The 27,848-nt window shown below is 40.4% G+C and overlaps 1 protein-coding gene across 3 annotated transcripts in view; it reads right to left on the bottom strand.

The window, feature by feature from the left end:
• Positions 1-10,115, bottom strand: part of PKP2 (plakophilin 2) — a 93,355-nt gene extending 83,240 nt beyond the window's left edge. The window contains exon 1 of one of the 3 annotated variants that reach the window (XM_027594364.2): positions 9,727-10,115. In XM_027594364.2, the coding sequence (XP_027450165.2) occupies positions 9,727-9,949 (223 nt within the window). In that variant the 5' untranslated portion in view covers positions 9,950-10,115. Of the gene's footprint in view, positions 1-5,604; positions 5,641-6,744; positions 6,835-9,726 lie in introns of those variants that run through there. The other 2 variants (XM_027594366.2, XM_027594365.2) reach the window with 2 other exon arrangements.
• Between the last annotated feature and the right edge of the window lie 17,733 nt (positions 10,116-27,848).

Raw genomic sequence — 27,848 nt, 5'->3', positions numbered from 1 at the left:
ATTGTTTTTTAGAATTTGGGTTACGAAAATTTGTTTTTTACCCTTTCTCATGAAGTAATCTGTTCTAGAAAGAGGGATACACTAGAGCGCATGCCTTAATTTACACTGTGTTATATCTCAGAATTTTTATTCTGGTAAATTTACCAGTGATCTGGAATTTAACTTTCTCTGGTTATTTGTGACTGACCCAGCCACTGAGGATCACAATGACAGTATTGTGGTTTTTGCAGTCATTCACATTTCATTTGCACAGTATGCAAATGTGCTTGTTTCCTAAAGATGGTGACGATTTATAGGAACTATTTCAAATTAATATAAATTGGGCAACATTATCCATACCTTTCAATCTAAGAATGCCAGAGACATTGTATGGAGCCCACTTTAAGGGAGATGAGAAGATAATTACAGAACAACTTTAAGCTCCACCTCCTCAAATAATAAGCAATTCCAGTCAAAGCAATGATAGAGTAGGGGTGAGAGACGGGAGTTGGGTTTTGATGGTGGGAGGATTCCAAGCTGCGCAGAAGCCTGCAGAGGCGTCGACCTCACAGGATAATGTGATTTTCTCTCTTTCCTGGTCTGAACGTGAATCTTACTCCCTGAGGAGCTGCGAGGGGGAAACTCTCTTGGTTTCTGGTTATGTACGCCGGTATTGTCCAAAATAATGGATTATTGTCAGGGTTAAAAATAAACTGACTTCCATAATCAGTCTTTTGTTTCTGGGTTTTGTGAGCAGCTTTATTACCTAACTGGTTAAATTTAATACACTTATAAAATCAAACTGACAGGCCTCTGTGACTCTCACCTATATCTGAGCGTGTTTAAAAAACCAACTACGGCTTCCCGTATGGGAAACAGATGATTGAGAACTGTGTATATAACCTGCTTCTAACAGAGTAGCATTCACATTCAGAAAAGCACCTTTTCTTTCAAGCTTCTAGTACTCTCTGCTCATGGTTAAAAAAACGGATTTGGTTTACCCTAAGCTCTAAGAAGAGAATTTGTAGAGCTGGAGAAGAAATTCCCATGAAAACAGGTAAAGTTAGATACATACATAGACATCAGCAGGCGTTCACGGCTGGTATTGATTTTTTTTTTTTTTTTTTTTTAAAGATCTTATCCATTTATTCATGGGAGACAGAGAGGCAGAGGGAGAAGCAGGCTCCCAAGGAGCAGGGAGCCCAATGCGGGACTCGATCCCAGGACTCTGGGATCACAGCCCGAGCAGAAGGCAGACGCCCAACCATCTGAGCCACCCAGGCGCCCCTGCTGGTATTGATTTAAATGCTACACTTAATTGTGCTGCCGGTCACAAGATGTTGCCTTCACAGTGTGGGCTGACAGTGGTCTTTTGGTGGAAAGAGAGCCCAGAAGTCTAAGAGCTATCATCTTCTTGTATTTGGCCTTTCTGCAGCAACTTCTTGGTAATAGCAGTTCTCTTTCTTCACATATCTTAAAAAAGATTTAACTTTTTCCCTAAGGGTGAAATTGGGGGCCTGTTATTACAGGTGAGAAAGGGCATCCTGAACCTTCTTGGAAAAAATCCATATAGAGAAATTCATTTTTAAATGGCTCCTTAGAATCATTTACTAACAAAGTAGGAGCTTAAAACATGAATACATTAGGACCTATCAAGAACCGTACAACAGGACTCCAGAACTAGTGAAGGATTTTTCTTTGCCTGTGTGGGCCTATGACACAAGGTTCATTACCCTGGATTTACATTGGAAAAAAAAAAATACTTCTTTTATCTTCGGTTCTTACCTTCTAAGAAAAATAACCAGATATTTGTGGAAAACGCAATTCTACAGCATGCATACAATTCAGGTGAGTACTTGCTCAGGCTGGAAAATGAATGGAATTTGGTTTGAAAACGATAGCAAAGGTTTATTTTAAAGTAGGTCAAAGTCTTTTCATGCTTTGCCTTATTGAAAAATTATCAAAAAGTGTGCAGTACTGCTTATTGTGACCAGTTAACACAACTTACATAATCGACTATGAGAAACAACTGATACAATGGGTATATGGTTGGAAAGTGTGAGCTGGGACTTTCTTACAAAGCTGATATTCCAGGAGTCGGCACCGGATGTAGTGGGAAGGTGACTATGCCAGGGACAGAACGGCTCTCCTCACACGATGGGCCACAGGCGCCATCTAGTCCGGGGCTATTGTCCCTCACACAAGATACCAACCAGCCACTGGAAGGCCTTATTTTTCAGAAGCCCCCTAAGCAGCTTGAGGCTATCCTTGGATAGATCTGTTTATGGCATCTGGGGGACAATCCTCACATTACTGCTTGAGATAACCACGAAAATACATATTAAAAAGGACCTTTACATACTGCGGGTGTCTACAGCACGCATTTCGTTTGGGTAGCCAGATTATGTCATTATAGAATATGTGATTTTAAGCTCACTGATGAAGTCCTATGTTGATACAACCTGGAAGTTTCTAAATCTATTAATTCCTGTCACTTGTCTCCTTATTTTGGCATTCCTGCCAATTCATTCGCGGAGATATCCGATAATGATTACTTTAGAACTGCAATGACAAATACCACGTTACACTCACAATAGTGCAACTAATGGTCAAAAAGATGAATTTACAGAACTCACAAACTTAATTATTTTTCTTTTAAAAACACACTGCAGGGGTGCCTGGGTGGCTCAGTCGTTAAGCGTCTGCCTTTGGCTCAGGCCATGATCCCAGGGTCCTGGGATCGAGCCCCACATCAGGCTCCCTGTTCAGCAGGAAGCCTGCTTCTCCCTCTCCCATCCCCCCTGCTTGTGTTCCCTCTCTCGCTGTCTCTCTGTCAAATAAATAAATAAAATCTTAAAAAAAAAAACTCACTACAGGTTTTTGTAATGAGTCTCAAGTCATTATATCCCCAACCCTCTCAGGTGCCAGAGCCAATCTTTTCCCTCCCAACTCATTCATAGCTGCTGTCCCTTCTCCTTTAAAATCCTCCTTGTACCAAATCTTCCAAATGCATTTTCAGAAAGCCCCTGCATTTTTCACATTTCTCTCTTGCTGAAACATCTTCTGTGACTTGCAAAGATTTGATATTTGATATCTTGAACTTGTGTTCAAGATCTCTCTCTACCCTCTGAGATAGTGTCTATCCAACACCACAACTTTTACTGAGTTTTGAGGGGGAGGGTAAGAGGTTAACCAGGCCAGGAGAAGGGAGGAATGAGCGTGGCAGGAATAGGAACACCAAGTAAGATAAGTCACACGTGTTTGTTTGGTGGGGCATGGGAGCAGGGGTGATAAGATGAAGTTTGAGAAGTTGCAGGCATCAGACCATGAAGAACTTGGAATGCCATGCTGAATGAGAATTTTACTCAGAGTGGAATAACTATGTTGATAACTAACAGCAAGGAACTGAAGGAATTTAAATCAAGAAATGATGCAGTGAGACTTTATAAAGTTTACTCTAGTGGTGAGGTGAGGAATGAGTTGGAGTGAGGCCAGATTCAAGCGGGAAGAGTTTGTCTTATCTTCTAGGTAAGTTTTTACATCCTGACGTAAAGAATCACATCTTTTACTGCTGCTTCTAGCACAGTCGTGCATCAGCACTTGACGAGTTGTTAATTAGTCGTATTTCTTCATCCATTTGAAATATCCTAGTTACACAAATTCTGTTTGCACTTAGCGCTTCAGGCCCACATCCATCCCGTGGATCACCACAGTGGAGCCAAAATGTAACGAGGGCAGTCACATGTGTGCTCTTGCCTTGGTGTGGATGGAAGGTGCTCAAATATTTTCTACTGTGTCTGTTATTCTGGGAATACAGAGAGTAGAGAAAATTTCTTTCCCCCTAACATAGGCAGACTCTTTCTTCCTGAGTGAGCAGACAGGCTATGTTCCTTTTAGCAAGGTTGATTCTACATCTGGATGCTAAATATTTATTGTCATTCTCTTACTGTATGGCTGGAGTATTTATCTGTAATATTTTGGTGGTCTCTAGTAAGTTCCTATTATCTGTCAAGAAAAGTTCCCATTTGTTTTCCTCCTTAAAGACATAAGGTAAGCCAATACTGTAATTCTGATGTGATCCTCCTTACTCCCATCCTATGGATGTGTTAGCGAGATTTAAGATTTAGCGGGAATAATTTATTAAGCTTCTAATGAGCAACATCTTCTTCTAGAAATCAAGAGATTTCAGTACTTTGATCATGACGCTTTCACCAATTAACAGTGTTAAGCCTAAATCTGATTATTCCAAGAATATAAGTATGTGGATTCTTCTAAGAGTAATGGCGAGTTACTGTTTTCAAACGCTCGAGGCTCTTTTCTTCAAAATACGCATTTCTATCTAAGTCGACATATTGGGTTCCCTACCTCATTTTAAGCCCTTAAGAACATAACTATTTTTATGTCCAATATCCAATCACCACTAATGGCATTACACAAAAGATATAAAATAGATTTTTAAATACTTCTATTGTAAGAGGATCTGAAATTCTGTTATTCCTACCATAAAGAGTCAGGCAAGTGAGATGGTTCACTCTAATACAAAGATTTTCTCCTCATTTTTTCTATTTCCACCTGCAATACTGCCTTCTACTGTTTACTTCCCCAGGTGAAATACGGTATTTGTGTCTTCATACATTTTTGTACATGCACCAAATAGCTGGAGTCCAGCATTTATCTCAGAATTGTGTAATTTTAAATTCTTGAATATCATCTGAGATGGAACCAAATGATCTTTTATGGGACTTACTAGTCCAGAGGTTCTAGCAACATATTTGTTATTATATTTCATTACTATCATAGATAGGTTGCCAATAATATGCTTATTTCTCTTAGAAAAGAAAAAATAAAGCTTTCACTGATCAGGCCAGAACCTCAGTTTTACTGTAAAATCAATGTTAACTACATCTGAAGATAAAATAATGCAAATATGTATATCCTTATTTTCATACATGAGAAAAAAGCTTTAAAGACGATAACCAAAACAGCACTTTAGAAAAATGAGCCAATGTGAACAACAAATACCTCGAATATCTGAGTCAAGTGAACTCCCCTCTGTTTCCATCATTGGAACTACTAGTACAGGGCACAGATAACATTAAAGGAGGCTTTTAAAAAACCTTAATAACAGTCTTCTCTTGAAGGGAATGTCCTGCATTTTATCTATGACACATAGAGCAATGAATTTTTATAATCAAAACCAAACATTGTTATAGTTCCACTAATTCTGAAAGATCCCTAGTGCACTCTCATTCAAGACCTTATCCATAAAGAATGTGTTCTCACTATTTCTAAAGGTGTGGAATATAGTTTTTGTAGTCACATTTTGCTAACATTCTATTTCCTTTTATTAACTATCATCAGAAGAATTTCTAAAAAACAAAACAAGGGGCGCCTGGGTGGCTCAGTTGGTTAAAAGTCTGCCCTCGGCTCAGGTCACGATCCCAGGGTCCTGGGGTGGATGGGGCTCCCTGCTCAGCGGGGAGCCTGCTTCTCCCTTTCCCTCTGCTGCTCCCCCAGCTTGCGCGTGCTCACGCTCTCTCTCTCTCGCAAATAAATAAATAAAATCTTTTTTAAAAAACCCACAAAACTAAACGAAAACCCCCCACACACTTTTTCTGTACTCACTGCAATCGATCTGCTACACACCAGACAAAAAGTAGCCCCTGGGCAATACTAGGCGCACACAGAGGTACATTAAATCAGGTGCCACTACTGACCTATCACACTCAGAACAGCCTGGGCACGTGTCTGCCACCCCACCATCGGACTCTTTTTTTTTCCCCCCTCTCCTGATCCCTCCCACTTTCTGAAGGACTAGCCACCTCATTCCCAGAATTGCTTCATTCCTGGAATTCCTTTTTGGCAAACAAATAATGCATCAGGATTTGAATACCCCCCCCCACTCTCTCCAATAACACCTATTAATAATAACCTTTTTTTGTTTCCTTAACCAATTTTCAGCCCTTTCTCCAGAATTTCCTCTGATCACAGATAATCCAAAACATCTTGGCCAGGGAAACTAAGAAAATGACATGCTTCAAGTTTTTTGGTGGATTTCCAAAGAAGTTGCAAATTTTATTAGGGTATTGTTCACTGTGTTTTACAAGTATTACCTATAACAATTTAAAACAGGATTTTCTTCCCATTCAAGCACCTGGGGGAACTGTGTAATAAGTATAGTAGTACTTTCAAAGTAAGTGTAATAAATAGGATATGGACACTTTAAATTTTTTCATTTGCTAATACTTGCAGTTCTTAAATGTCTTCTCTGTGATGTTTATAAAGTGATTTTTTAAAACTCCCGACAATACACTCACTCATTTCACAATGCTGCTACATGCCTCTGACCCCCTGTCCCTCTAACCCACCCCCCCACACACACGCCCCTCCCAAGAGTTACAGTGAACTTTGAAATGTTCAGCACAGTTTAAAACAGCAACAAAGGTTAGAATGATTTACAATGAAAACCACCCACCTATACCCTGAAGCATTCAAGACCCTTGCAGGGTATTTATCAACAAATCGGCCTCATTTATCACATCTCTGTTTTCAGCAGATTATCTGCTGCCCCAATCTTGCAGGTATGTCAACAATTCCGAATTCTCCAGGGCTCTGGAACTAACAGCAGTTAACACCGGGGTCCTTTCTTCCCAGACTTGTGTTGATACAGGATTCTTTCCAGACCAGCCCTATTGTAACAATTGCTTGTCTGTTTCAACTTTAGAGACATGATAGTAATACGGAAATAATAAAAACAATACTCACAACCATCACAAGCCCCCAGGCCTTTTCAAAGAACTTTAATTAACATACACGAACCACCCTTGGTAATTGTTCCATGGCATGTTAATGTTAAATTCCTTTGAAGCCGATTTCCTTTTTAAGTCTCAGAAAACTAAGGCTTTAGAATAAGTAGGTGTTGTTAGCTGCCTTATCTCTCTGCCTGAGAGGCTGCTGAGCGCATTTCAGCTTGCAGGGAAGCTGCTGTTGTAATCAAAATATTTCAAACACTTTGTTTCTTAGTAGGCAGAGCCATTCAAGTAGTTGCCCTAAGCATTAGAGCAGAAGCACAGTGGCACGATTTGTTCCTACCACATCAATTCTGTGAACTATGGAATATCCCCACTGCTCTCCCCTAGAATGCTCTTCCTCCAACCACGGCCCCTGTCCAGTCCTACTGAATTTTTAAGATCTAAGATCCCAATTCCTCTAAGAAGCTTTTCAAAATTCCCTTCAGCTAGTAGTCTAACTAGTACTTCCAAACTCCGTAATGTGTTAGCTGTTCTTTTGGGTTGCTTACTATTTTTTGTGTGGTAACACATATTTTTAGAGGGAGGTTTCCTTCTACAGACTTTAAACTTCTTGCCTGAAAGCAAGCACAGGCTTTGTTTTAATGCAGCACCTGCACAGTGCCCTGCATGAAGAACAGACTCATTTCATAGTTCTTGAATTCACCAAGCAATATGAATTTACCATGTTGTAAGGAGGACAGATCATGTATGGGTTTGGGGCAAAGAAACCAATAAATGTTGAGAGACTGATGCATTCTTCATACGTGAAATGGAGCTTCATATCCATCTTATGCAATTGTTTTAAAGATTTAATGAAATCAAACATATGAAGATTTTAGAACAGGGTTAGGCACACAGATGCTCAGCAATGCTCCCATTCCTTTTGCTGATTTTCCCCATTTATTGAATAGTGGCTGTCTAGTTGCTCTTCTGGTTAGCCATTTTCAGAGGGTAAGAAATAACATTTAAGGTGCATCTCCTGTGTCCCCCAAGCAGAACACCCTAGTTTGGTTTCAGCTGAACACTGGATCTGCACAGATCCAGTGCAAGGACACCACTGATCAAAAATTGGCCTCAGATGTCACACTCTCAAATGTAAATTTAGGTTTTCTCCATGTACAGTGGCAGTTCAGTGTTGTCTGAACTGGGTGCAATGACACCACTGATCAAAAATTGGCCTCAGCTGTCACACTCTCAAATGTAAATTTAGGTTCTTTTTCTCCATGTAGAGTGGCAGTTCAGTGTTGTCTGAACTGGGTGCAATGACACCACTGATCAAAAATTGGCCTCAGCTGTCACACTCTCAAATGTAAATTTAGGTTCTTTTTCTCCATGTAGAGTGGCAGTTCAGTGTTGTCCAGACCTCCCTACTCTCAGAACTACCTCAATTTTACTTACAGGAAAATGAGAGGAGACCAGGAAGGCCCCAGGGTCTAATAAAAATCCCATTGTGTATTAATAACCAAAAAGCTTAACAATGTAACTGATGAGTGGTTTAAAAATTGAGGCTTGGTGGTTTCAATACCAATTCTGCTACTTACTGTCTGTGGGAACTTCAGTGTTACTTAACTCCTTAGTTTCATTTGTAAAATGGGTATTAAAACACCTAGGACAAAAGTTTTTTTTGTTTTTTTTTTAATATAACAATACAATGAATGCAAACCACGGAGTTCAATTCCTGGCACACAGTAGGGAATTGCATTAACTACAATCATTAAATATCTTCTCTTTACCTTTCAAGTATGTAAATATTGACTGCCTGATCCTTTAAGATTCTTTCACACAAACTGAAAACAATATAGCCTCCCAAGGTCTGCTGTTTTAAATCTTTGTTCTGGGCTGCATTTTCTTTTTTTTCCTAATGGGTTCTACATTTGCCATTGCCCAAGTTATGTCCCAAAGAAACTGTTCAACAATGCAGGAAACAAACGGATATCACAACTTAATCGTTCAATTACTTTCCTCTTTTCTGTAATAAGCTTATAATTCTTTTATAATAAAGAAAATAAATCAAATAACTAATAAAAGAGTTACTGTGTGGCTCTGATTATCTGAGGGGAGATCATTATCTCAGGGGAGAAAATGATACATCATGTTCTCTAATTTTCACAGCTGGTTTGCCATCTTCCCTTCCACCTCCCCTATCAATTACTAATATAGTGTTAGTGTCGTTTTTTGATCCCCTTTCACTTCCAAGTCTAACCTTTTTGGAGAGACCAGGGCTGTGCCCAAGAGGACGTCCGCTCTCGCCTTAGCAAGGCGGGCGAGGCTGCTGCGGGCTGGGCCAAAGTTCCCTGCCTCCACCTCCTCCGCGGGGTGGTGTGGTTGTTCCCTGGCCCAAAGCCTCCCACTCAAATTTTTTCACTTCCTAGATCAACCACTCGCTCCGTACACAGGGTGGAGCGCCCCTAAATACCTGGGCGAGGCACCTCAATCTCAATTTACAGGTTGTAAGAGGGAGGGCCAGTACTTTCAGGTTTTCTCTTTCAAAAAACTTATAGAGAGGTCATAGACTTAAAAATCTAATAAAAGCTAGATTTTTCTCCAGAAAAAATGATCATACCAATTTCCTGCATAGAATCTCAAAGTGTTTATAGACTCCCAGAGCCTCCAGATTAAGTCCACGATATTGGTGGTGGGGGTGGTGGGGAGGGTGTTAAGGAAGGGGTGAAAATTGAATTCTTTCACATATGTGCATTTATATATGTAGATGCATATACGAAGAAGCTGAGAAAGAGGTTATTTTAGGAGAGTGCTTTCCCCAAGTAAGTCGGTCTGAGTCTGGAGGCGCGGCGGGTCGTACAAAGAGCCCGGGAGCAACAGGTGGGCAGAACACCAGGTCCCGCAACCTAAGGAAGCAGCGAGTCGAAGCAACAGGGCGCGAGAATGAGGGAGGGGAAGGGATAAGGGGTGGGATGCGGGCGGTGCGGGGGGGGGGCGGCTGGGCTCCACTCACCGTTGCCCACCAAGCTGCGGCTCTTCCGGGCCAGGGTCTGCTGCACCTGCTCCTGGATCCGCAGGCTCTTGGCCGCCTGACCGCTGCGGCTGCTGCTCCCCGCCAGCTTCAGCTTGGCCTCGGAGGGCAGAGCCAGGCTGGAGCTGTCCAGCTGCCCCAGGATCTGCTGGCCCAGGACTGTCCGGATGTAGCCGCACTCAGCAGGGGAGCCGGGGGCTGCCATGGGGCCGGAGGGGGCGACGAAACCGCTTGCCTGCCGCGAGACCTGCAGACGAAACTGCAGCAGAGCCCGGGGCACTGGCGCCAGCCCCGCCCCGCCGTCCCGGCCCCGCCTCCGGCCCCGCCCCCACGCCTGGTTTGAGGCCCGAGCCGGGGGAGAGCGCGGCCTCGGGAGCAGAGGCCCAGCTTTCCCCCCACCCCCCACCCTTCCCGGGCAGGGGGCGCGGATCCGGCCAGGCACGCGCACTCGGCCCGGGAGCGGGGGCGGGGCCGGCCGCGCGCAGACACCTGGCGAGTTACGCCCCGCGGGGAAGACCGCTGACAGGCGCGGTCCGCCCGGGGCCGCGCAAACCCGGCGAGTCACCTCGGATACCGCCGGCCGGGGCCGCGCCCGGCTCGGTTTGCGGTGCTCCGCGTCCGCGCAGCCCTGGCAGGGGATGTGATTTCCGCTTAATTGCAGAAGCAGCCGCTCTCTAGGCAGGTGCGCCCTGGAGAGTCACTGCTGATCCTGGGCTAAGATTTGCTTGTGGGATCCCCGAGTGAGTGGTTTATCCGGTTAGGCAGCCTCTGTCAGATTGTTCAACATTTCATGGTTTTCCTGGACCTGAGGGTCAGAAAGGTCAGGCAGAAAGGACAGTAGGAGGGAAATGTGCCAAGAAGATGTGTGTGAAATAAAACTTTAAAAGGTTTTTTTTTATTTCGTACTTCAGGGGCTGTGTACTTTTTGCACAGATGCAGTCCCAGAAACATATGTTCTTCCTCATTCAGAGCTTCTGTTTTCTCTTGTAAATACACAAATTGTACCCAGTAAGCTCTTGCTCACCCACTCCCTTACGAACACACCCACACAGAGAAACCCCAATAAGAGGCTCTAGAGAAGACCTAGGTGATACTGTTTAATAGCCCTGCTAATGTTGATTAAGTCTTGTTTATGATAGGCTTTTTGTAGGGGGTCCATGGAAGTGGCTCTGACTTTCAATTGCATCTTCCACAACTTATATTTATCTTGCTATTAATTATGTTTCACGCGCAGTTGACTACTGAGAACTTGAGAGCCAAGCTCAACAGAAAGGGTCCTTGACCTTAAAGTTTACAAGTCACTTGTCCTGATTTTCCTTTTTGGACTTGAGAGGCAGAAAGAAAAACTTCTATCCCTGGTATTAAGTAAGATCATCTTCCCTTTAACTGCTTGGGTCTGTATGTTTACTTTCCCTCAAATCACTCAGTTACTGCAAAACTCCATTTGTTCAGGTCTGGAGTGGCTGGAGAACGCAGCTTCCCCCTTCTCCTGTGCATACACCTCTATCCTTACACACACACTTCATGCACAGGTACACGTGCTTCCAGGGAGTGAAGACGAAATCCAGGGGCCCAAAGCCTAGACAATAGAGTGGTGATAGTTCAGCCAGCTTTTTTCAGCTGGCCACAAGTCTAAGGCCTTGCAGAATGCAATGCTTAAATGAAGTCATGTGGATTGCGGATCTTAATTCCTCACAGCAGGACCAGTCCTGAAGTAGATTATACCTTGTGAAGAGTTCAATTACACAGCCAGATGTAAACGTTCACCCTGATGCTGAGATTCAATTGAAAAGATCAGTGAACTGAAGGGGAAGTGATGATAGAGACTTCCAACATCAGACTCAGTTCCTGTACTCTCCTTTTTTCTCTCCCCCTCTCCCTACTCATGGCCTCTTCTTGCAGCCCTGATAGTGCTGCATTGAAAGACATTTCAGTGCCAGCCCCCATGGGGCAGGCTGAGGTATCCTTGCTTTTGTGCCTGGAGACCCATAACTTACAAGGTCAGATCTGCCTTTATCTAGACCCCTAACCAGGGGCCTGGAGAGGAATTTTTTTCAGTTTATTCGACTGAGCCAAACTTCGTTTACCTATTTCCTCTCAAGTCAGTTTTTTTACTTTTTAAGTTGATGTTGTAATTGACTATCCTCTTAGGTAGGTACCAATATTGAGCATGTAGAAATCTTGTTATAGGATAGGTAGGTGATTTGTCAGGAGGAAGGTGGTTAAAAGCCTCACTCACATTTTGTGAGGGAGGCAGATCTGGGTTCAGATTTGATCTTGCCCTTTGTGAATAGTGTGGCCTTAGGCAAGTTTCTTTACATTTTTTGAGACTTGATTCTCTTACCTGTAAAATGAGAGCAATAAAAGTACCTACCGTAAAAAAAAAAAGTACCTACTGTAAAGTGCTGTTGTGAGGATTAAATAAGTGGTTCATAAGCATACTCAATAAGGGGGCACCAGGGTGGCTCAGTTGTTAAGTGTCTGCCTTCAGCTCAGGTCATGGTCCCAGGGTCCTGGGATTGAGCCCCGCATTGGGCTAGCAGCTCCGCGGGAAGCCTGCTTCTCCCTCTCCCACTCCCCCTGCTTGTGTTCCCTCTTTCGCTGTTTCTCTCTGTCAAATAAAAATTTAAAAAAAACTTTAAAAAGTCACTTAGATATTATTATATATTCTAGGTATTCTGCCAATTAGCTGTGTAATATTCCCTGTAAATAAAAAACAAACTAAACTGAAATAATTTTTGAATACTTTCGTAATTCAATGGTTCAGTAGAACAACTTCTTTGAAAATAAGATAAACATATAAACTCATTAAAAGGATCTCTTTGGGCATGAGAATCCTATTGCAATAGCAATAGTTAACTAGGAAGTATGCAGACTCTGGTATTGTGCCCCCAAAACACAGAATAGATGGGTTTCTACTCCAACAGAGTGCAAGTCCTGTCATGCTCTTTGCATTTCCTGGGAATGCTGCCTAGCTGACTTCCTAAATTGTGAGCAAGCCCTCAGATTAAATGCTAAAGGCAGCTTCTGGCCAACAAATTGTGACATGGAAATAAAATGCTGTGAATACTTTTGTGGTATTTGGCTGTTCTACAATCAGCTACTTTTTAGTATTTTGGTTCAGTTTTGAAAATGCTTCCATTTCTTTTGTTTTTCATTTATCAACAGAAACTAATCGAAGGGGGAAAAAGTAAAAACCACAGAAATGCTGAAGTGGATTGTAAATAACAGATAACAAATTATGAGGTTACTTCTGTTGGAAATCTGCAATAAGGATTCAAAAAATTCTTGAGTTTTAAATTTGCATTTTTATCTGATTTATACATTATAGCCTTAAAGCACTAATCTTTTATTGTTTTCAAATCTACAGTGTTTCCTCAGAGTAAACTTTATTTTCTTTAACTATTTATAAATTCCAGTATGGGGAATTCCAATATGCACAAAATTCAGGAAGTTACTAGAAGACTATAGTATAAATTTCCGAGCAGAAATGTTCTTCATTAAAATATTAATGGCATCAAAACTCTTTGATTCACATTCAAAAAAATAAACTTTAATACATTTTCATGAGTGTCTTCTCTCGTGAAACATTTTCCTGTTACTATTTGTAGGCTATTAATATCTATTACTTTTATTGGCTTAGTTTTAGAGATTCTATTTATTTATTTGAGAGCACAAGGGCAGGAGCAGAGGGAGAAGCAAACTCCCTGTTGAGTGCGGAGCCTGACTCAGGGCTTGATCCCAGGACCCCAGGATCATGACCTGAGCCAAAGTCAGCCGCTCAACTGGGTGAGCCACTCAGGTGCCCCAACATCTATTGTTTTTTAAAAAATATTTCCTAAATTAGCGTAAGAGACCTGGCAGATAGAAAATTTAAAATAAACCTCAGGTTTTATTTCTCCTTTTAGCAAATGGGTATGTTGCCAAGGCAATGGGTAACAGTTTTATCATTAGCCACATACAATGAAACTGAATCAGGAGAGGAAAAGGAAGCTCTAAATGCGTACGTGCTGGACACCACTCTGTGATGGGGACTTTCAATGGCAGTGAGGTTTAAGGTGTTTATCTCTAATGCAAATGTTCATCTTGTCTGCTATTTTGGATACATTGTCAGTATGTAGGTCTGAAAATTATTCTTTTTAAAAGACTCCAAATGTGATGTGGGAGGTGGAAACCAGGTGGGCAACAATGAGGGCTGGCAATGAGCGATTTGTTCATAGTTACTGAGGCTTTCAAGACAGTTCCTTTAGGGGCGATTGGCTGGCTCCATTGGTAGAGCATGAGACTCTTGATCTGAGGATTGTGAGCTGAAGCCCCACATTGGATACAGAGTTTACTTAAAAAAAAAAAGAGAGAGAGACAGTTCCTTTAATCATGGCTCAATGGCATGTATAAGCCCAATACCTTCTGGGGGGATGACTGCAGCTGTTACATTAATGGCTGTCAGCACTTCGATCTTACAGCCAGGGAGGCTGAAGGGAGGGAAGAACTTGGTGGATTTCCACTGTACATTCTTGATTACAAAAGAGACCATGTTCCTCACTTCTTTGTCTCTGCCATAGAACCTAGCAATGAGATAGATGCAAGTGCTCAATAAATAGCTTATTGAGTATAACCTCTCACCTACAAGCATTTTGATTAATTAATTTGCCTCTGAGTGGGCCCAGGTGCAGCTGGGCAAAAGGAACCTGGAGGAGGTGGCTTGGCCTGAAACAAAATCTCAATGTGATTTGAATGCCTAGGAGGGAACAATGGTTTTTTGTTGTTGCTGTTTTGGTTTGTTTGTTTTATTTAATTTAAATTCAATTAATTAACTTAAAATGTATTATTTGTTTCAAGGGTACAGGTCTGTGATTCATCAGTCTTACATAACTCACAGCGCTCACCACAGCACATACCCTCCCCAATGTCCAAAACCCAGCCACCCCATCCCTCCCACCCCCCACCCCAGCACCTCCAGCAACCCTCAGTTTTTTTCCTAAGATTAAGAGTCTCTTATGGTTTTTCTTCCTCTCTGGTTTTATCTTGTTTCATTTTTTCCTCTCTTCCCATATGATCCTCTGCCTTGTTTCTTAAATGCTTCATATCAGTGAGATCATATGATAATTGTCTTTCTCTGATGGACTTACCTCGCTTAGCATCATACCCTCTAGTTCCATCCACGTTGTTGTAAATGGCAAGATTTCATTCTTTTCATGACTGCATAATATTCCATTATATATATATACACCACTTCTTCTTTATCCATTCATCTGTCAATGGACATCTGGGCTCTTTCCATACTTTGGCTATTGTGGACATTGCTGCTATAAACATTGGGGTGCACCTGCCCCTTCAGATCATTACATTTGTATCTTTGGGGTAAATACCCAGTAGTGCAATTGCTGGGTTGTAGGGTAGCTCTATTTTCAACTTTTTGAGGAACCTCCATAGTGTTTTCCAGAGTGGCTGCACCAGCTTGCATTCCCACCAACAGTGTAGGAGGGTTCCCCTTTCTCCACATCCTCGCCAACATCTGTTGTTTTCTGACTTGTTAATTTTAGCCATTCTGACTGGTGTGAGGTGGTATCTCATTGTGGTTTTGATTTGTATTTCCCTGATGCCAAGTGATGTGGAGTACTTTTTCATCTGTCTGTTAGCCATTTGGATGTCTTCTTTGGAGAAATGTCTGTTCATGTGTTCTGCCCATTTCTTGATTGGATTATTCTTTGGGTGTTGAGTTTGATAAGTTTGTTATAGATTTTGGATACTAGCCCTTTATCTGATATGTCATTTACAAATATCTTCTCCCATTCTGTCAGTTGTCTTTTGGTATTGTTGACTGTTTCCTTTGCTGTGCAAAAGCTTTTTATCTTGATGAAGTCCTAATAATTCATTTTTGCTTTTGTTTCCCTTGCCTTTGGTGACATGTAGAGCAGGAAGTTGCTGGGACTGAGGTTGAAAAGGTTGCTGCCTGTGTTCTCCTCAAGGATTTTGATGGATTCCTGTCTCACATTTAGTTAGGTCTTTCATCCATTTTGAGTCTATTTTTGTGTGTGGTGTAAGGAAGTGGTCCAGTTTCATTCTTCTGCTTGTGGCTGTCCAATTTTCCCAACACCATTTGTGGAAGAGACTGTCTTTTTTCCATTGGACATTCTTTCCTGCTTTGTCAAAGATGAGTTGACCATAGAGCTGAGGGTCCATTTCTGGGCTCTCTATTCTGTTCCATTGATCTATGTGTCTGTTTTTGTGCCGGTACCATACTGTCTTGATGATGACAGCTTTGTAATAGAGCTGGAAGTCCGGGATTGTGATGCCACCAGCTTGGTTTTCTTTTTCAACATTCCTCCGGCTATTTGAGTTCTTTTCTGGTTCCATACAAATTTTAGGATTATTTGTTCCAGTTCTGTGAAAAAAGATGATGGTATTTTGATAGGGATTCATTGAATGTAGTGTAGATTTCTTTAAGTAGCATAGACCTTTTGACAATGTTTATTCTTCCAATCCATGAGCATGGAACATTTTTCCATTTCTTTGTGTCTTCCTCAATTTCTTTCATGAGTATTCTATAGTTTTCTGAGTACAGATCCTTTGCCTCTTTGGTTAGACTTATTCCTGGGTATCTTATGGTTTTGGGTGCATTGTAAATGGGATTGATGGGAACAATGTTTAGTGATTTTTAACCTTATGAAATTATCAGAGAAATTCAGAAAAAATCATTTTCTATAACTTTGTAGAGGATCTAACACCACATGGATCTAACAGTGTCATGCATTGTTTAAATTAAAAAAAATTACTGCATTATATACACTTTTTGGATTGTTTGGAAATTATTTGAATATAAGATATTGATTGATACAAGTGTATTTTAATTCACAAATAAATTATCTTTATTTTTAGTTTGTGTCCTTTTCCCATGTATATAATTTCCTTGAAATTCTATGAATGGAAGTATTACATTCTGTGTAAAAAAATAATACTAATTATCTGGCTTGGATTTTAAAATCTGCATATCCCCCTACTTTTTTCCTTTTGTAAACATCATCGTAGAATGATATTTTAAACATTCTCATAGAATGGTAGAGGGATGTAATGTGTGATTGAGGCCAGACAGTACTGGATTTGATTTGTTGTTTTACTGTGTGATCTTAGGCAAGTTACTTAAATTCACTGAGTTTCAAGTTCTTTATTTGGAATGTCCTGTCATTAATAGTACTGGCTTCTCAGTGTTGTTGAGAAGATTCATTTAGATACTAAATATAAAACACTTAGGGGCTCCTGGGTGGCTCAGGTCATGATCCCAGAGCCCTGGATCAAGCCCCGCATCGGGCTCCCTGCTCAGCGGGAAGCCTACTTCTCCCTCTCCACTCCCCCTGCTTGTGTTCCCTCTCTCGTTGTCTCTCTCTCTGTCAAATAAATAAAATCTTAAAAAAAATAAAAAATATAAAACACTTAGATCTCCTAGTCCACACTTCGTTCAGTTATCCACAGTTGCAAATCCAACATTTTGGAGTTTGTATGTATGTATGTATGTATGTATGTATTTATTTATTTATTTATTTATTTATTTATTTAAAGATTTTATGTATTTATTTGACAGATTGAGCCACCCAGGCGCCCCCATTTTGGAGTTTAAAACAACAGTGATTTCTTTCTCATGATCTGGTGGTTGACTTGAGAGTTCTATGGGTTTAGCCTGGGTTCACTCATGGCTGAGGTCAGCTGGTGGCTCGGCTGGAGCTAGATAGTCTAAGACAACCATACTTCTGAGTCTGGGAACAGCTAGGATGGTTGAACCTCTTTCCATATGGCCTCCCATCTTCTAGGAGGCTAGTTAGGCTTCTTTCCAGGGTAGTCTTAAGGGAGAGACTACAAGGTTGTATTACAAGGGGCATGCAGGCAGGGAGGAGATGTGGTGGACATCTTCGCAAACCATCCCAAACCCTTAGTGCTCAATAAATGGTAGCTGCTGTTATTATTTATCATTGTCAAGAATTGGTATTCTTCTCAGAACTTAGCAGGATTGTTATTATCTTTGATGGCTGGAGTAGCAAAGCCAAAGGAAATCAATCTTGATTTACCTATGTTGAGAGGATCCATGTAGCTCTCTGCCTGTTACATCAGTGGAGTTTAAACTCTATTCAGAGAAAACTTGGCTATCTTTAGAAATCAAGTGCAGTTAATCTAGACATGTTTCACTAGATGTGGGAAGCATTCCCTGCTGGTCCTTCACTGGTTCAAAAGTGGATGGAGTTCCAGTGTGTTCACCATCTCGGTGATGTCACTGGTGCTTGAATGATCATCATCTTGGATTTTATTCAGAGTACACTCATTAATAACTTTAAAAATACATAATTGAATCTTAAAAGTGATTAATAGTATAGTTTCACTGTATTGTGTCATTCCTACTTATAATGGTAAGAGAAAAATACATAATACCTTTCCAATAGTAAGAAGAAATGTTTGCTATTCACTTGGAATATAGTTGCTGTAGTACAAAAGAACAGCAATTGCCAAGAAAGAATATGAATGAGAAAGAATAGACAATTGTTATTCCAACCCCATTATTTTACATTTATATTCCATCATCATCTTAGTATAAGCCGCTATACAAAATACCATAAAAAGTGTGGCTTAAGGGGCACCTGGGTGGCTCAGTCTGTTAAGTGGGATCCTAGGATCAAGCCCCTGCCCCCACCTCCCTGCTGAGCAGGGAACTTGATGGCTCTGCTTCTCTCTCTCCCTCTAACCCTCCTCCCTGCCTGTACTCTCGCTCACTCTCTCTCTTTCTCAAGTGAATAAATAAAAAAATCTTTAAAAAGAAAGTGTGGCTTAATGGCAACAAACATTTATTTCTCACAGTTCTGGGGGCTGGAAATCCGAGATCAAGACACCAGCAGATTCAGTGTCTGGTGAGAACCCACTTCCTGGATCACAGAAGGCATCGTTTTGCTGTGTCCTCACATGGCAGATGGAGAAGAGATCTTTCTGGGGTCTTTTTTATAAGAGCACTACTCCCATCCATGAAGGCTCTGTCCTCATGACCCAACCACCTCTCAAAGGCCTCACCTCCTAACACCATCACATTGGGCTTTAGGTTTCACATATTAGGGAACACAAACATTCAGACCATACCAGTTATGTTCTGTTCTCTTTTATTAGGTCTGCAGCCTCAATTTAAAACTTGTCCAGGTAAGGCTTAGGTGGTGAGGCTAAGTATCCTTTCTCATATCTTGATGAAATACACCTGTGCCTTTGTTCTTTCCTCTTCCTGGAAGATGCTTTCCCCAAATTGTCATCAGGTTGATTTCTTTCTGTCATTCAGATCTGCTTAAATATCTCCTCCTCAGAAAAAATTTCCCTAGCTGGCTGGCTCAGTTGGTGGAGCATGCTATACTTGATTTGGGGTCATGAGTTTGAGCCCCACATTTGGTATAGAGCTTACTTTAAAAAAAAAAAAAAAAGAATTTCCCTGGCCAAGCAGTCTGAAGTAGCTACTCTGCCACTCTCTACAAACCACTTACCTTGTCCTGATAGTTGTCTTCTTTATAGAGGTATATATGTTCGTATGTGTTATTGTCCTGCTAGAATGTAAGAGTCCTGCGAGCAGAAACTTTTTGTTCACCAATTCATTTGTAGTGCTGAGAATCCATATGTATAGTAAGCTTACAGGATTTGTTAAATGAACGCATAATAGAAATATATTTTAATTTTAGTTCTTCTCTCTTCTTTAATACAGTTTATTTATTTTTAACGATTTTGTTTATTTATTTATTTGTTTGACAGAGGGTGGAGGGGGGAACACAAGCAGGGGGAGTGGCACTGAGAGAGGGAGAAGCAGGCTCCCTGATGAGCAGGGAGCCCGATGCGGGGCTCAATCCCAGGACCCTGGGATCATGACCTGAACTGAAGGCAGACATTTAATGACTGAGCCACCCAGGTAACCCCTGTAATACAGTTTAAATGTGAGGACAAATTTTTTGTATCTTTTTCTCATGAAAAAAAAAAAAGCTTTATAATGAAAGATGGGATTCTGCTCTTTTTAAGCTTAAAGTGTTATACCTCAGATAGTAGGAAACTTTTTGAAGAAATATTCTGGCCATAGAACCGAAGTCAACTAGGAATCCTAGTGATTGTCCTGTGATACAGAAGAGAAGGTAAGAAAGGAAGTCCCTCTGAAGTTATGACTGTGCAATAGCTTCCATGAAAATGGTTTAGAATGACTGGCTCTGTATTTTGAATGGCCTTGCTGATATTTTAACGTCAGTCTATTTCAGTAGAAACATCAAGCTTTGAGGCGATGAATAACAAGCCAGTTATTGACTCGATAAACCAAATTTCAAAGACATTATCAGGAAAGTACTTAAGTGGGAAAGTGACTGCATCAGCAATCAGTTGCATAAAGGATCAAGCCAGCCTTAATTTTCCTGTCATTCAAGATCTTTCTCATCAGTCTCACCCTACCAAGCTGACTTTATCTCACAGTATGGAACTCTCCAGAACAAACATTCTAAAGCAGGCAGGCTAAAATTCTTTTCACACCCTGAATTGTTGGTGTTCATTTCCTCCTATTTTCAATGACTGCCTAGTTTGTCTACACTGTCTTTTAAGGTCCAATTTATGTTTCCTCTCCCTAACAAGGCTGACTTCATCTGTTCTTATGGGTTCCCCTATGCCCCACCCCCAGACTCCTTAGAATCATTTGGTTTTGCCTCCTGAGAATTAAATGAGATGACAAATTTAAAAGAGCTCTGCCTAGTGTTCAGAATAAACTTGCTTGTTTTATGTTTGCTTGCATATCTGGGGTACTGAAAATAAAAATTAGTAGATGAAAAATTAATAGTAAATGCACAATGAATAAAGAACTACAGCATAATGGTTAAGAGGTTAGCCTCTGGAATTAGATAAACGTGAATTCTTTTCTCTATCTGCCATTTAATACATTTAACCTTGGTCAGGTTACTAGACTTCTCTAAGCCTTAGTTTTTGGCTTGAAGATGTAGGGTTAATATGACAAGTGAAATGACAGAAAAATTCTTTATAAACCGTAAAGCACTCTGTGAATGTTAAATATTATCTTGCATATTTTAGAATTTTTAGATACATGCCATCAAAGTAACAGATTGTTTTAAAACTAGCAATATGCAAGATAGTAGCTAGGAACTTGGTATGCAAAAAGAATAAGGCACATTCTTGCCCTAGAGGCCCTTCTGTCATAGATAGGGAGATAAAACAAAAATAAGTCAAAAGTTAAATAGCAGTAGCATGTCAAAAATTATTCACAGCAACAATACAGGAGGTGGTACAGGATGATCTGCCAAATAAATTGGAAAGATAAACAGTATTCCCAAAGTCCCAGGCATAAGAGATTGCTTTCCAGTTGGTGCACTAAGTATAGAGACTGTGGTAGGGTATTCATTGAGCTGGATCTTGAGGGTAGGTAGGATTTAATTAGGTGGAAAGTGGTAGAGGGTTTTAAGAAGGTGGGCAGCAGAAGTGTGGAGATAGAAAAGTGTGATTGTTGGAAGGCTGATAAGGAAACTAGTCTGACTAGAGTAATTCCAGCTAGTGTTCCCAAACCAGTTGAACATTAGAATCAAAGAGGAGGGGCACCTGGGTGGCTCAGTGTGTTAAGCAGGTAAGCATCTGCCTCTGGCTTGGTTCATGATCCCAGACTCCTGGGATAGAGCCCCAGGTCGGGCTCCCTGCTCAGCAGGGAGTCTGCTTCTCCCTCTCTCCCTACCCCTGCCCCTTCTCTCTCTCTCAGTCACTCTCTCCCTCACTCTCAAGTAAATAAATAATAAAAATCTAATCTAAAAAAAATAACATCAAAGAGGAAACTTAAAAAATTATACAGATTCCTGGGCTCAAGTTCAGACCAATTAAATCAGAATCTGTAGGCTGAAAAAGGCTTTCAAGGAGATTCTGATCAACAGCTGGGCTTGTAAACCACAGATAAAAAGGATTAGTGGGCCATAAAAGGAGAAATTTAGGTGAGGTCCGAATCACAGAGGCCTTAATGTTAGGAGCAGATTTTGTACCTTACACAACATCACATCTCAAACTTTAATGATGTACAAATATTTTTTTAAAAAAGAAAAGTGTCTCTGGGGACCCTAGGAGAAAACTGCAGAATTCAGTGAAGAGTCATGGAAAGTTTTGGGGAGTTAACGTGCTCTGAGGTATGAATCTGAGATTCTGATCTTTATTTATAGTCTCTGGAATGGCCTGGGAGGGAAAAGAAAAGTAGAGATGAGTTGGTAAACTAAGAGTCTTCAGCTGCGGTGCAAGGGTCATGGGGGTCCTAGGTGATTCTGGGGCTCTAGAGCGTGTGTTTTCTTAGCCAGATGCAGAGGAAGGAATGGTAGCAGAAGAATTTGTTCTGTAGAAGAGATGTTTAGCAGTTTTCAAAAGGCCCCTAAAAAGTTTGGCTGTTTAGAAGGTTAAGACTGCTTCTTTTCTTTTCTCCTTTGGCTCTCAACACAAACAACTCTTGGGACACTTTTGCAACTGATTTGCTTGAGAATTCCAAATTTCCAGTCCTGCCTTTAAAAAGCTATTCCTGTATAACTTTTTGGTGGTCAGCTTATACATTTAGAGTAGTGGTTTTTAAAGCATAGTCTACAGACCCTTAGGGATCCCCGAGACCCTTTTATTTTTTTTTTAAGATTTTTAAATTTATTTATTTGACAGAGGGAGAGAGACAGTGAGAGAGGGACTACAAGCAGGGAAAGAGGGAGAGGGAGAAGCAGGCTTCCCGCTGAGCAGGGAGCCCAATGCGGGACTCGATGCCAGGACCCTGGGATCATGACCTGAGCGGAAGGCAGATGACAGAGCCACCCAGGTGCCCCCGCCCTGCCGCCTGGACCCTTTTAGAGTTCTGCAAAGTAACACTATTTTCATAATAATAGTGAAACTCTCTCTGTCTTTTCTGCTATGTTCACATTTGTCCTGACTGTGGAAAGCAATGGTGGGTGAAAGAGCACAAGGCAGTGGTCCTGCCCCGTGCTAGGAGTCATGGCCATCTCCACCACCACACACTTGCAGGAGAGAAGAGAATACAAGTTTCACTTAGGAATATTATTCATGGAAGGCTTACAATTATTAATTCTTTAAATCTTGATCCTTGAATACATGTCTCTTAGAAATTATGTATGCTGGAGTGCCCAGCTGGCTCAGTAGGTAGAGCATGTGACTCTTGATCTCAGGGTCATGACTTCAAGCCCCACGTTGGGTGTAGAGTTGACTTAAAAAAAAAAAAGTTCTGTATGACGAATTGGATAGGACTGCTGCTGTGTACAGAAGTCTGAGGATTGTCATGAGGAAAAGCATTTGTGCATCTGTTCGAGTTATGAGTGAAACAAGTCCTATTTTTTAGGAGATAGCATTTTTCACTTGTAAGAAGGACTAACAAAATATGACTGCAGATTTGGGTATTCGGCAGTATTTTCTAAAAATAAATGAAGGCTATCAATTCAAAGACACCAACTACAAGTATTTGCTGCAAACGACAAGATTCAAACTTTTCAGTAAAAATGAGAACTTTGGAAAAATGTGTCACCATTGTGACCTTAAAATGCTGGAATGGTGGGGGGTGGAAGGGATGGGGTGGCTGGGTGATAGACATTGGGGAGGGTGTGTGCTATGGTGAACGCTGTGAATTGTGTAAGACTGTTGAATCACAGACCTGTACCTCTGAAACAAATAATACATTATATGTTAAAAAAAGAAAAAAAGAAGAAGAAGATAGCAGGAAGGGAAAAGTGAAGGGGGGAAATCGGAGGGGGAGATGAACCATGAGAGACTATGGACTCTGAGAAACAAACTGAGGGTTCTAGAGGGGAGGGGGGTGGGGGGATGGGTTAGCCTGGTGAGGGGTATTAAAGAGGGCACGTACTGCATGGAGCACTGGGTGTTATACGCAAACAATGAATCATGGAACACTACATCAAAAACTAATGATGTAATGTATGGCGATTAACATAACATAATACAAGAAAAGAAAAAAAGCTTTCCATATTTTTCTGAGATTGATGGTGATATTAACAAATATGATTTTTTTGTTATAGTATAATAAGATGTATCAACATTTAGAAGAGATACATAACTCAGTGAAACAACATTTCTGTTACAATCATGCATGGATGAAAGAGCTAGTCAGAGTGCTAAATAGACAAATGGATTTTAGTGTGGACAGTAAGAAAAATTCATTAATGTAATTTCAGATTCCACATCACAACTAACCTTTAAGATCCTACCATTTAACCTTTCATGTAGTATCAAATAAAATGTTCATAAATATCCCGAAAGGCTACTAAACCACTCCATGCTTTTCCAACTACATATCTGTGTGAGGCTGATTTTTTTCCTACACTTCAATAAAACAACTTATCACAACAGATTGACTGTAGAAGCAGATATTAGAATCCAGCTGTATTATTATTATTATTATTGCTTTTTATTAAAGTAATCTCTATACCCAGTGTGGGGCCTGAACTCACAACCCTGAGATCAAGAGTTGCATACTCTACTGACTGAGCCAGCCAGGGACCCAGAGAATCTAGCTGTCTTACATTAGTTTCAAATTTATGAAAATTGCACTCTTGTCACTAAATTTTTTCATTTTGGAAAATACAGTTATTTTTCCAAGAAATATGCCATTTATGCTAATATATAATGGTTCCATTATTTAAAAAAATTCTCAGTTTTAATTTCTAATACAATAAATAGTGATAGACATGGCCAGCACAATCAAAAGCACTTTGGGTTCTTTAAAAATGTTTGAGAGTGTAAAGAGTTATGGAGGCCAAAAAGGTTGAGAACTGCTGCTTTAATTGACATTGTCCCACCTACTTCTGTAGGTTTCTATCTAAATGAAAGCTGATGGCAGGAGAAGAGATGTGCTACAAATAGTATCATGGTTGTTCCTCAAAAAGTTAAACATAAAATTACCATGAGATCCAGCAATTCCACTTTTAGGTATACCAAAAAGAAAACTGCTTTTCAATGGAGTGAATAAGTCATGGGGACTACACATACAGCATGGGGAATATAGTCAATGTCATTATAATAGTGTTGTATAGTGACAGGTGGTAGCTACACTTGTTATGAGCACAGCATAATGTATAGAGAAGTTGAATCACTATGTTGTACACCTGAAACTAATGTAACATTGTGTGTCAACTACACTTCAAAAAAAAAAAGAAAGAAAAAGAAAACCCTGCTATTCAAATAAATACATGTACATACATGTTCATAGCAGCACTATTCAAATTAGCCAAAGATGGAAATACCCCAAATGGCCATCAACAGGTGAATGATAAACAAATCATGATGTATACATATAGTAAAATGTTATTCAGCCATAAAGAGGAATGAAATACTGATACATGCTACAACTGGATGCACCTTGAAACCATTACGCTAACTGAAAGGAGCCAGGCACAAAATGTCATTTATTGTATGATTCCATTTGTATGAAATATCTAGAATATGTAAATCCATAGAGACAGAAAGCAGATTGGTGGTTGCCAGGAGCTAGGTTTCCCTTCAGAGTGATAAAAATGTTGAGACTAAAAAAAAAAAAAAAAAAAAGAAAGACTTTGAAATTTAGTTAGAAGTGGTGCTTGTACAATATTGTGAATGTAATTTATGCCACTGAATTATTCACTTTAAATCAGTTAATTTTGTTATGTGACTTTCACTTTAAAAAAAAATCACATCTGAGTGAGCTGGTATCTAGCATAGATTCAGAATTTCTTTTTCAATTTTAGTCAAGTTAGCAAAATGAATGATATCTGTTTTCTTTCTGTTGGCGGTGTTTCAAGTATCTGGTGCTAGTATAATCATTGTTTTGGCTACTCACAGACTTAGCAATGCAATTTTTGCTTTGATATTCTTCCCAGTTGTTATGTCAGGAAAAAGGCAGAATTAGGCAGTATGCTAAAATTGAATCAGTATTTCTTACATAAATGATCTGTTTTTAGTCACAAATCTCCTTTGAAGTCTAAAAGCAAACAAAAAACTTGAGATTGTTGACATGTTCTACAGAAGAGCTGAAAGGCACTGACTTGTGGAAAGAACACAAGAAGGCATCACAATCATCAATTTATCAGCTAACAACAGGGCCACTAACTGTGTTCTTTGTCCAGGGTGTGGGTTTTTCTGTCCCTCACTCTGCAAAATTTTAGGAAATGTCCTAAATGTGTTGCATTGTCACACAGCAGTGGACTCACAGTTCTGGGGTTTGCCATTGACTTCTCTTTCCTAGTAACTAGAAATGATATGACTCATCAAGAAGATTGCATATTATGTCATTATGCAGAGCTCTTATATTTAACTTGTAGTCTAATTTTCCTTGAAGTTGGCACACCGTGTGCTTAATACATTGGTCAGTAGTATGGTAAACATATTTTTGATAAGATAAAACAGCATCTACAAGAGAGCAAAAACCAGGGTGTCTGGGTGGCTCAGTTGGTTAAGTGTCTCACTTTGGCTCAGGTCATGATCTCAGGGTCCTGGGATTGAGCCCCACGTGGGGCTCCCTGCTCGGAGGGGAGGCTGCTTCTCCCTCTGCCATGCCCCCTGCTTGTGCTCTCTCTCTCTCTCTCACTCTATCTTTCACATAAATAAATAAAATCTTAAAAAAAAAAAAGAGAGAGAGAGCAAAAACCAAAGAAGGCATTAGAATTTCTGACTTTAAGTTTGGGGTGTGTGGGTGGAGGAGGAAAATTCTGGCTTCAATTTCCTCATTTGTAAAGATCCGTTAATGGTACTAGTCATATAGGCTTTTATGAGAGAATGTACAAATGTGTGTGAAATGTCTTACGTGGGATCAGGCATATAATTGGCTAGGAAAGGGAGTTATTTTTCTAAAAAATACACTTGACATATGACAATGTGTTAATTTAGTAAGGGATTTTGTTTTTATTACTAGGAATAATGCTGGAACTAGTTTAGTGCTTGTCATAAAAGGGAGGACTAAACAGCAAAGGGAGATAGCTCAGCTTGCCTTCAGTTGAAAAATAGACATGTAAATAAAGCAAAATACATAATTATTGCAATTACAAGCATGTATACTGTATAATACTTGAGGAAAAGAGAAAAATAAAGAGGTGATATCAAGGTAAAGAGATGAAAGAAAGTTTTGAATGAGGGATAGGGTGCATCCCAAACGTTTGTTCTAAGTGACATATGAGGATGTGAAAATGTAAAATTATTTAGTTACATAGAACACCAGGTCAGCTTACATTCCCTAATGTTATAAATCAGAAGTGTAGCACAAAGTGGAACAGACATTTCCAAACCTTGCTGATACTCAGATCACTTTGAGAGACTTAAAAAATGTAAATGCCTATGCTTCACTCCAGAGATTCTGATCCTATAATTCTTGGGTAGAGTCCAGTGACCCGTGTTTTTAAAAAGATCCCCAGATGAATTTTGATACATGGCTAATTTGAGAACAGTAGACATGGGAATGAAATATTTGTCTTTGTCCAGTAATATCTGCTCAGTCCCTACACAGAATTCCCTTTTCTCTGCAGAGCAAGGAAAAAAAGCATGGTGGAATAACCCAATTTAAAACTGAAACAATCATTGGCTTTTAAAAAAATGTCCATGAAAAAAGATTAAAAGTCCATTTGTCTTTTTTTTTTTAAGATTTTATTTATTTATTTGACAGAGAGAGACACAGCAAGAGAGGGGAAATAAGCAGGGGGAGTGGGAGAGGGAGAAGCCCGCCTCCCACTGAGCAGGGAGCTCAATGCGGGGGCTGGATCTGGGATCATGACCTGAGCCAAAGGCAGACTAACGACTAAGCCATCATTTTTCTTTTCTAGTGACTTCACAAAGGAGCCAACTTCTAGTCTCCTCCAAAGCTGGAGATAAGCTACAGCAGTGACATCAAGTGGTTGTTATGGGGTATCTCCCTTTTTATTTGGGACTTTGATACTTAGGAGAATTAACTTCAACAAGGTGTTGTTTTCTTACTCCCTTCCCCCACCTTACCAGTTAGAGAATATGTTCTTTAGTTTCTGCATACCTCATTCACCAGGAATGCTGAAAGAATGAAAAAACAACAAACAAAATCTGACCCTGACATGTGATTCTTTGAGTGCTATCCAATA

Source organism: Zalophus californianus, chromosome 9, assembly GCF_009762305.2.
Source record: "Zalophus californianus isolate mZalCal1 chromosome 9, mZalCal1.pri.v2, whole genome shotgun sequence".
Lineage (NCBI taxonomy): Eukaryota > Metazoa > Chordata > Mammalia > Carnivora > Otariidae > Zalophus > Zalophus californianus.
This window is presented reverse-complemented; position numbering and strand designations above follow the sequence as displayed.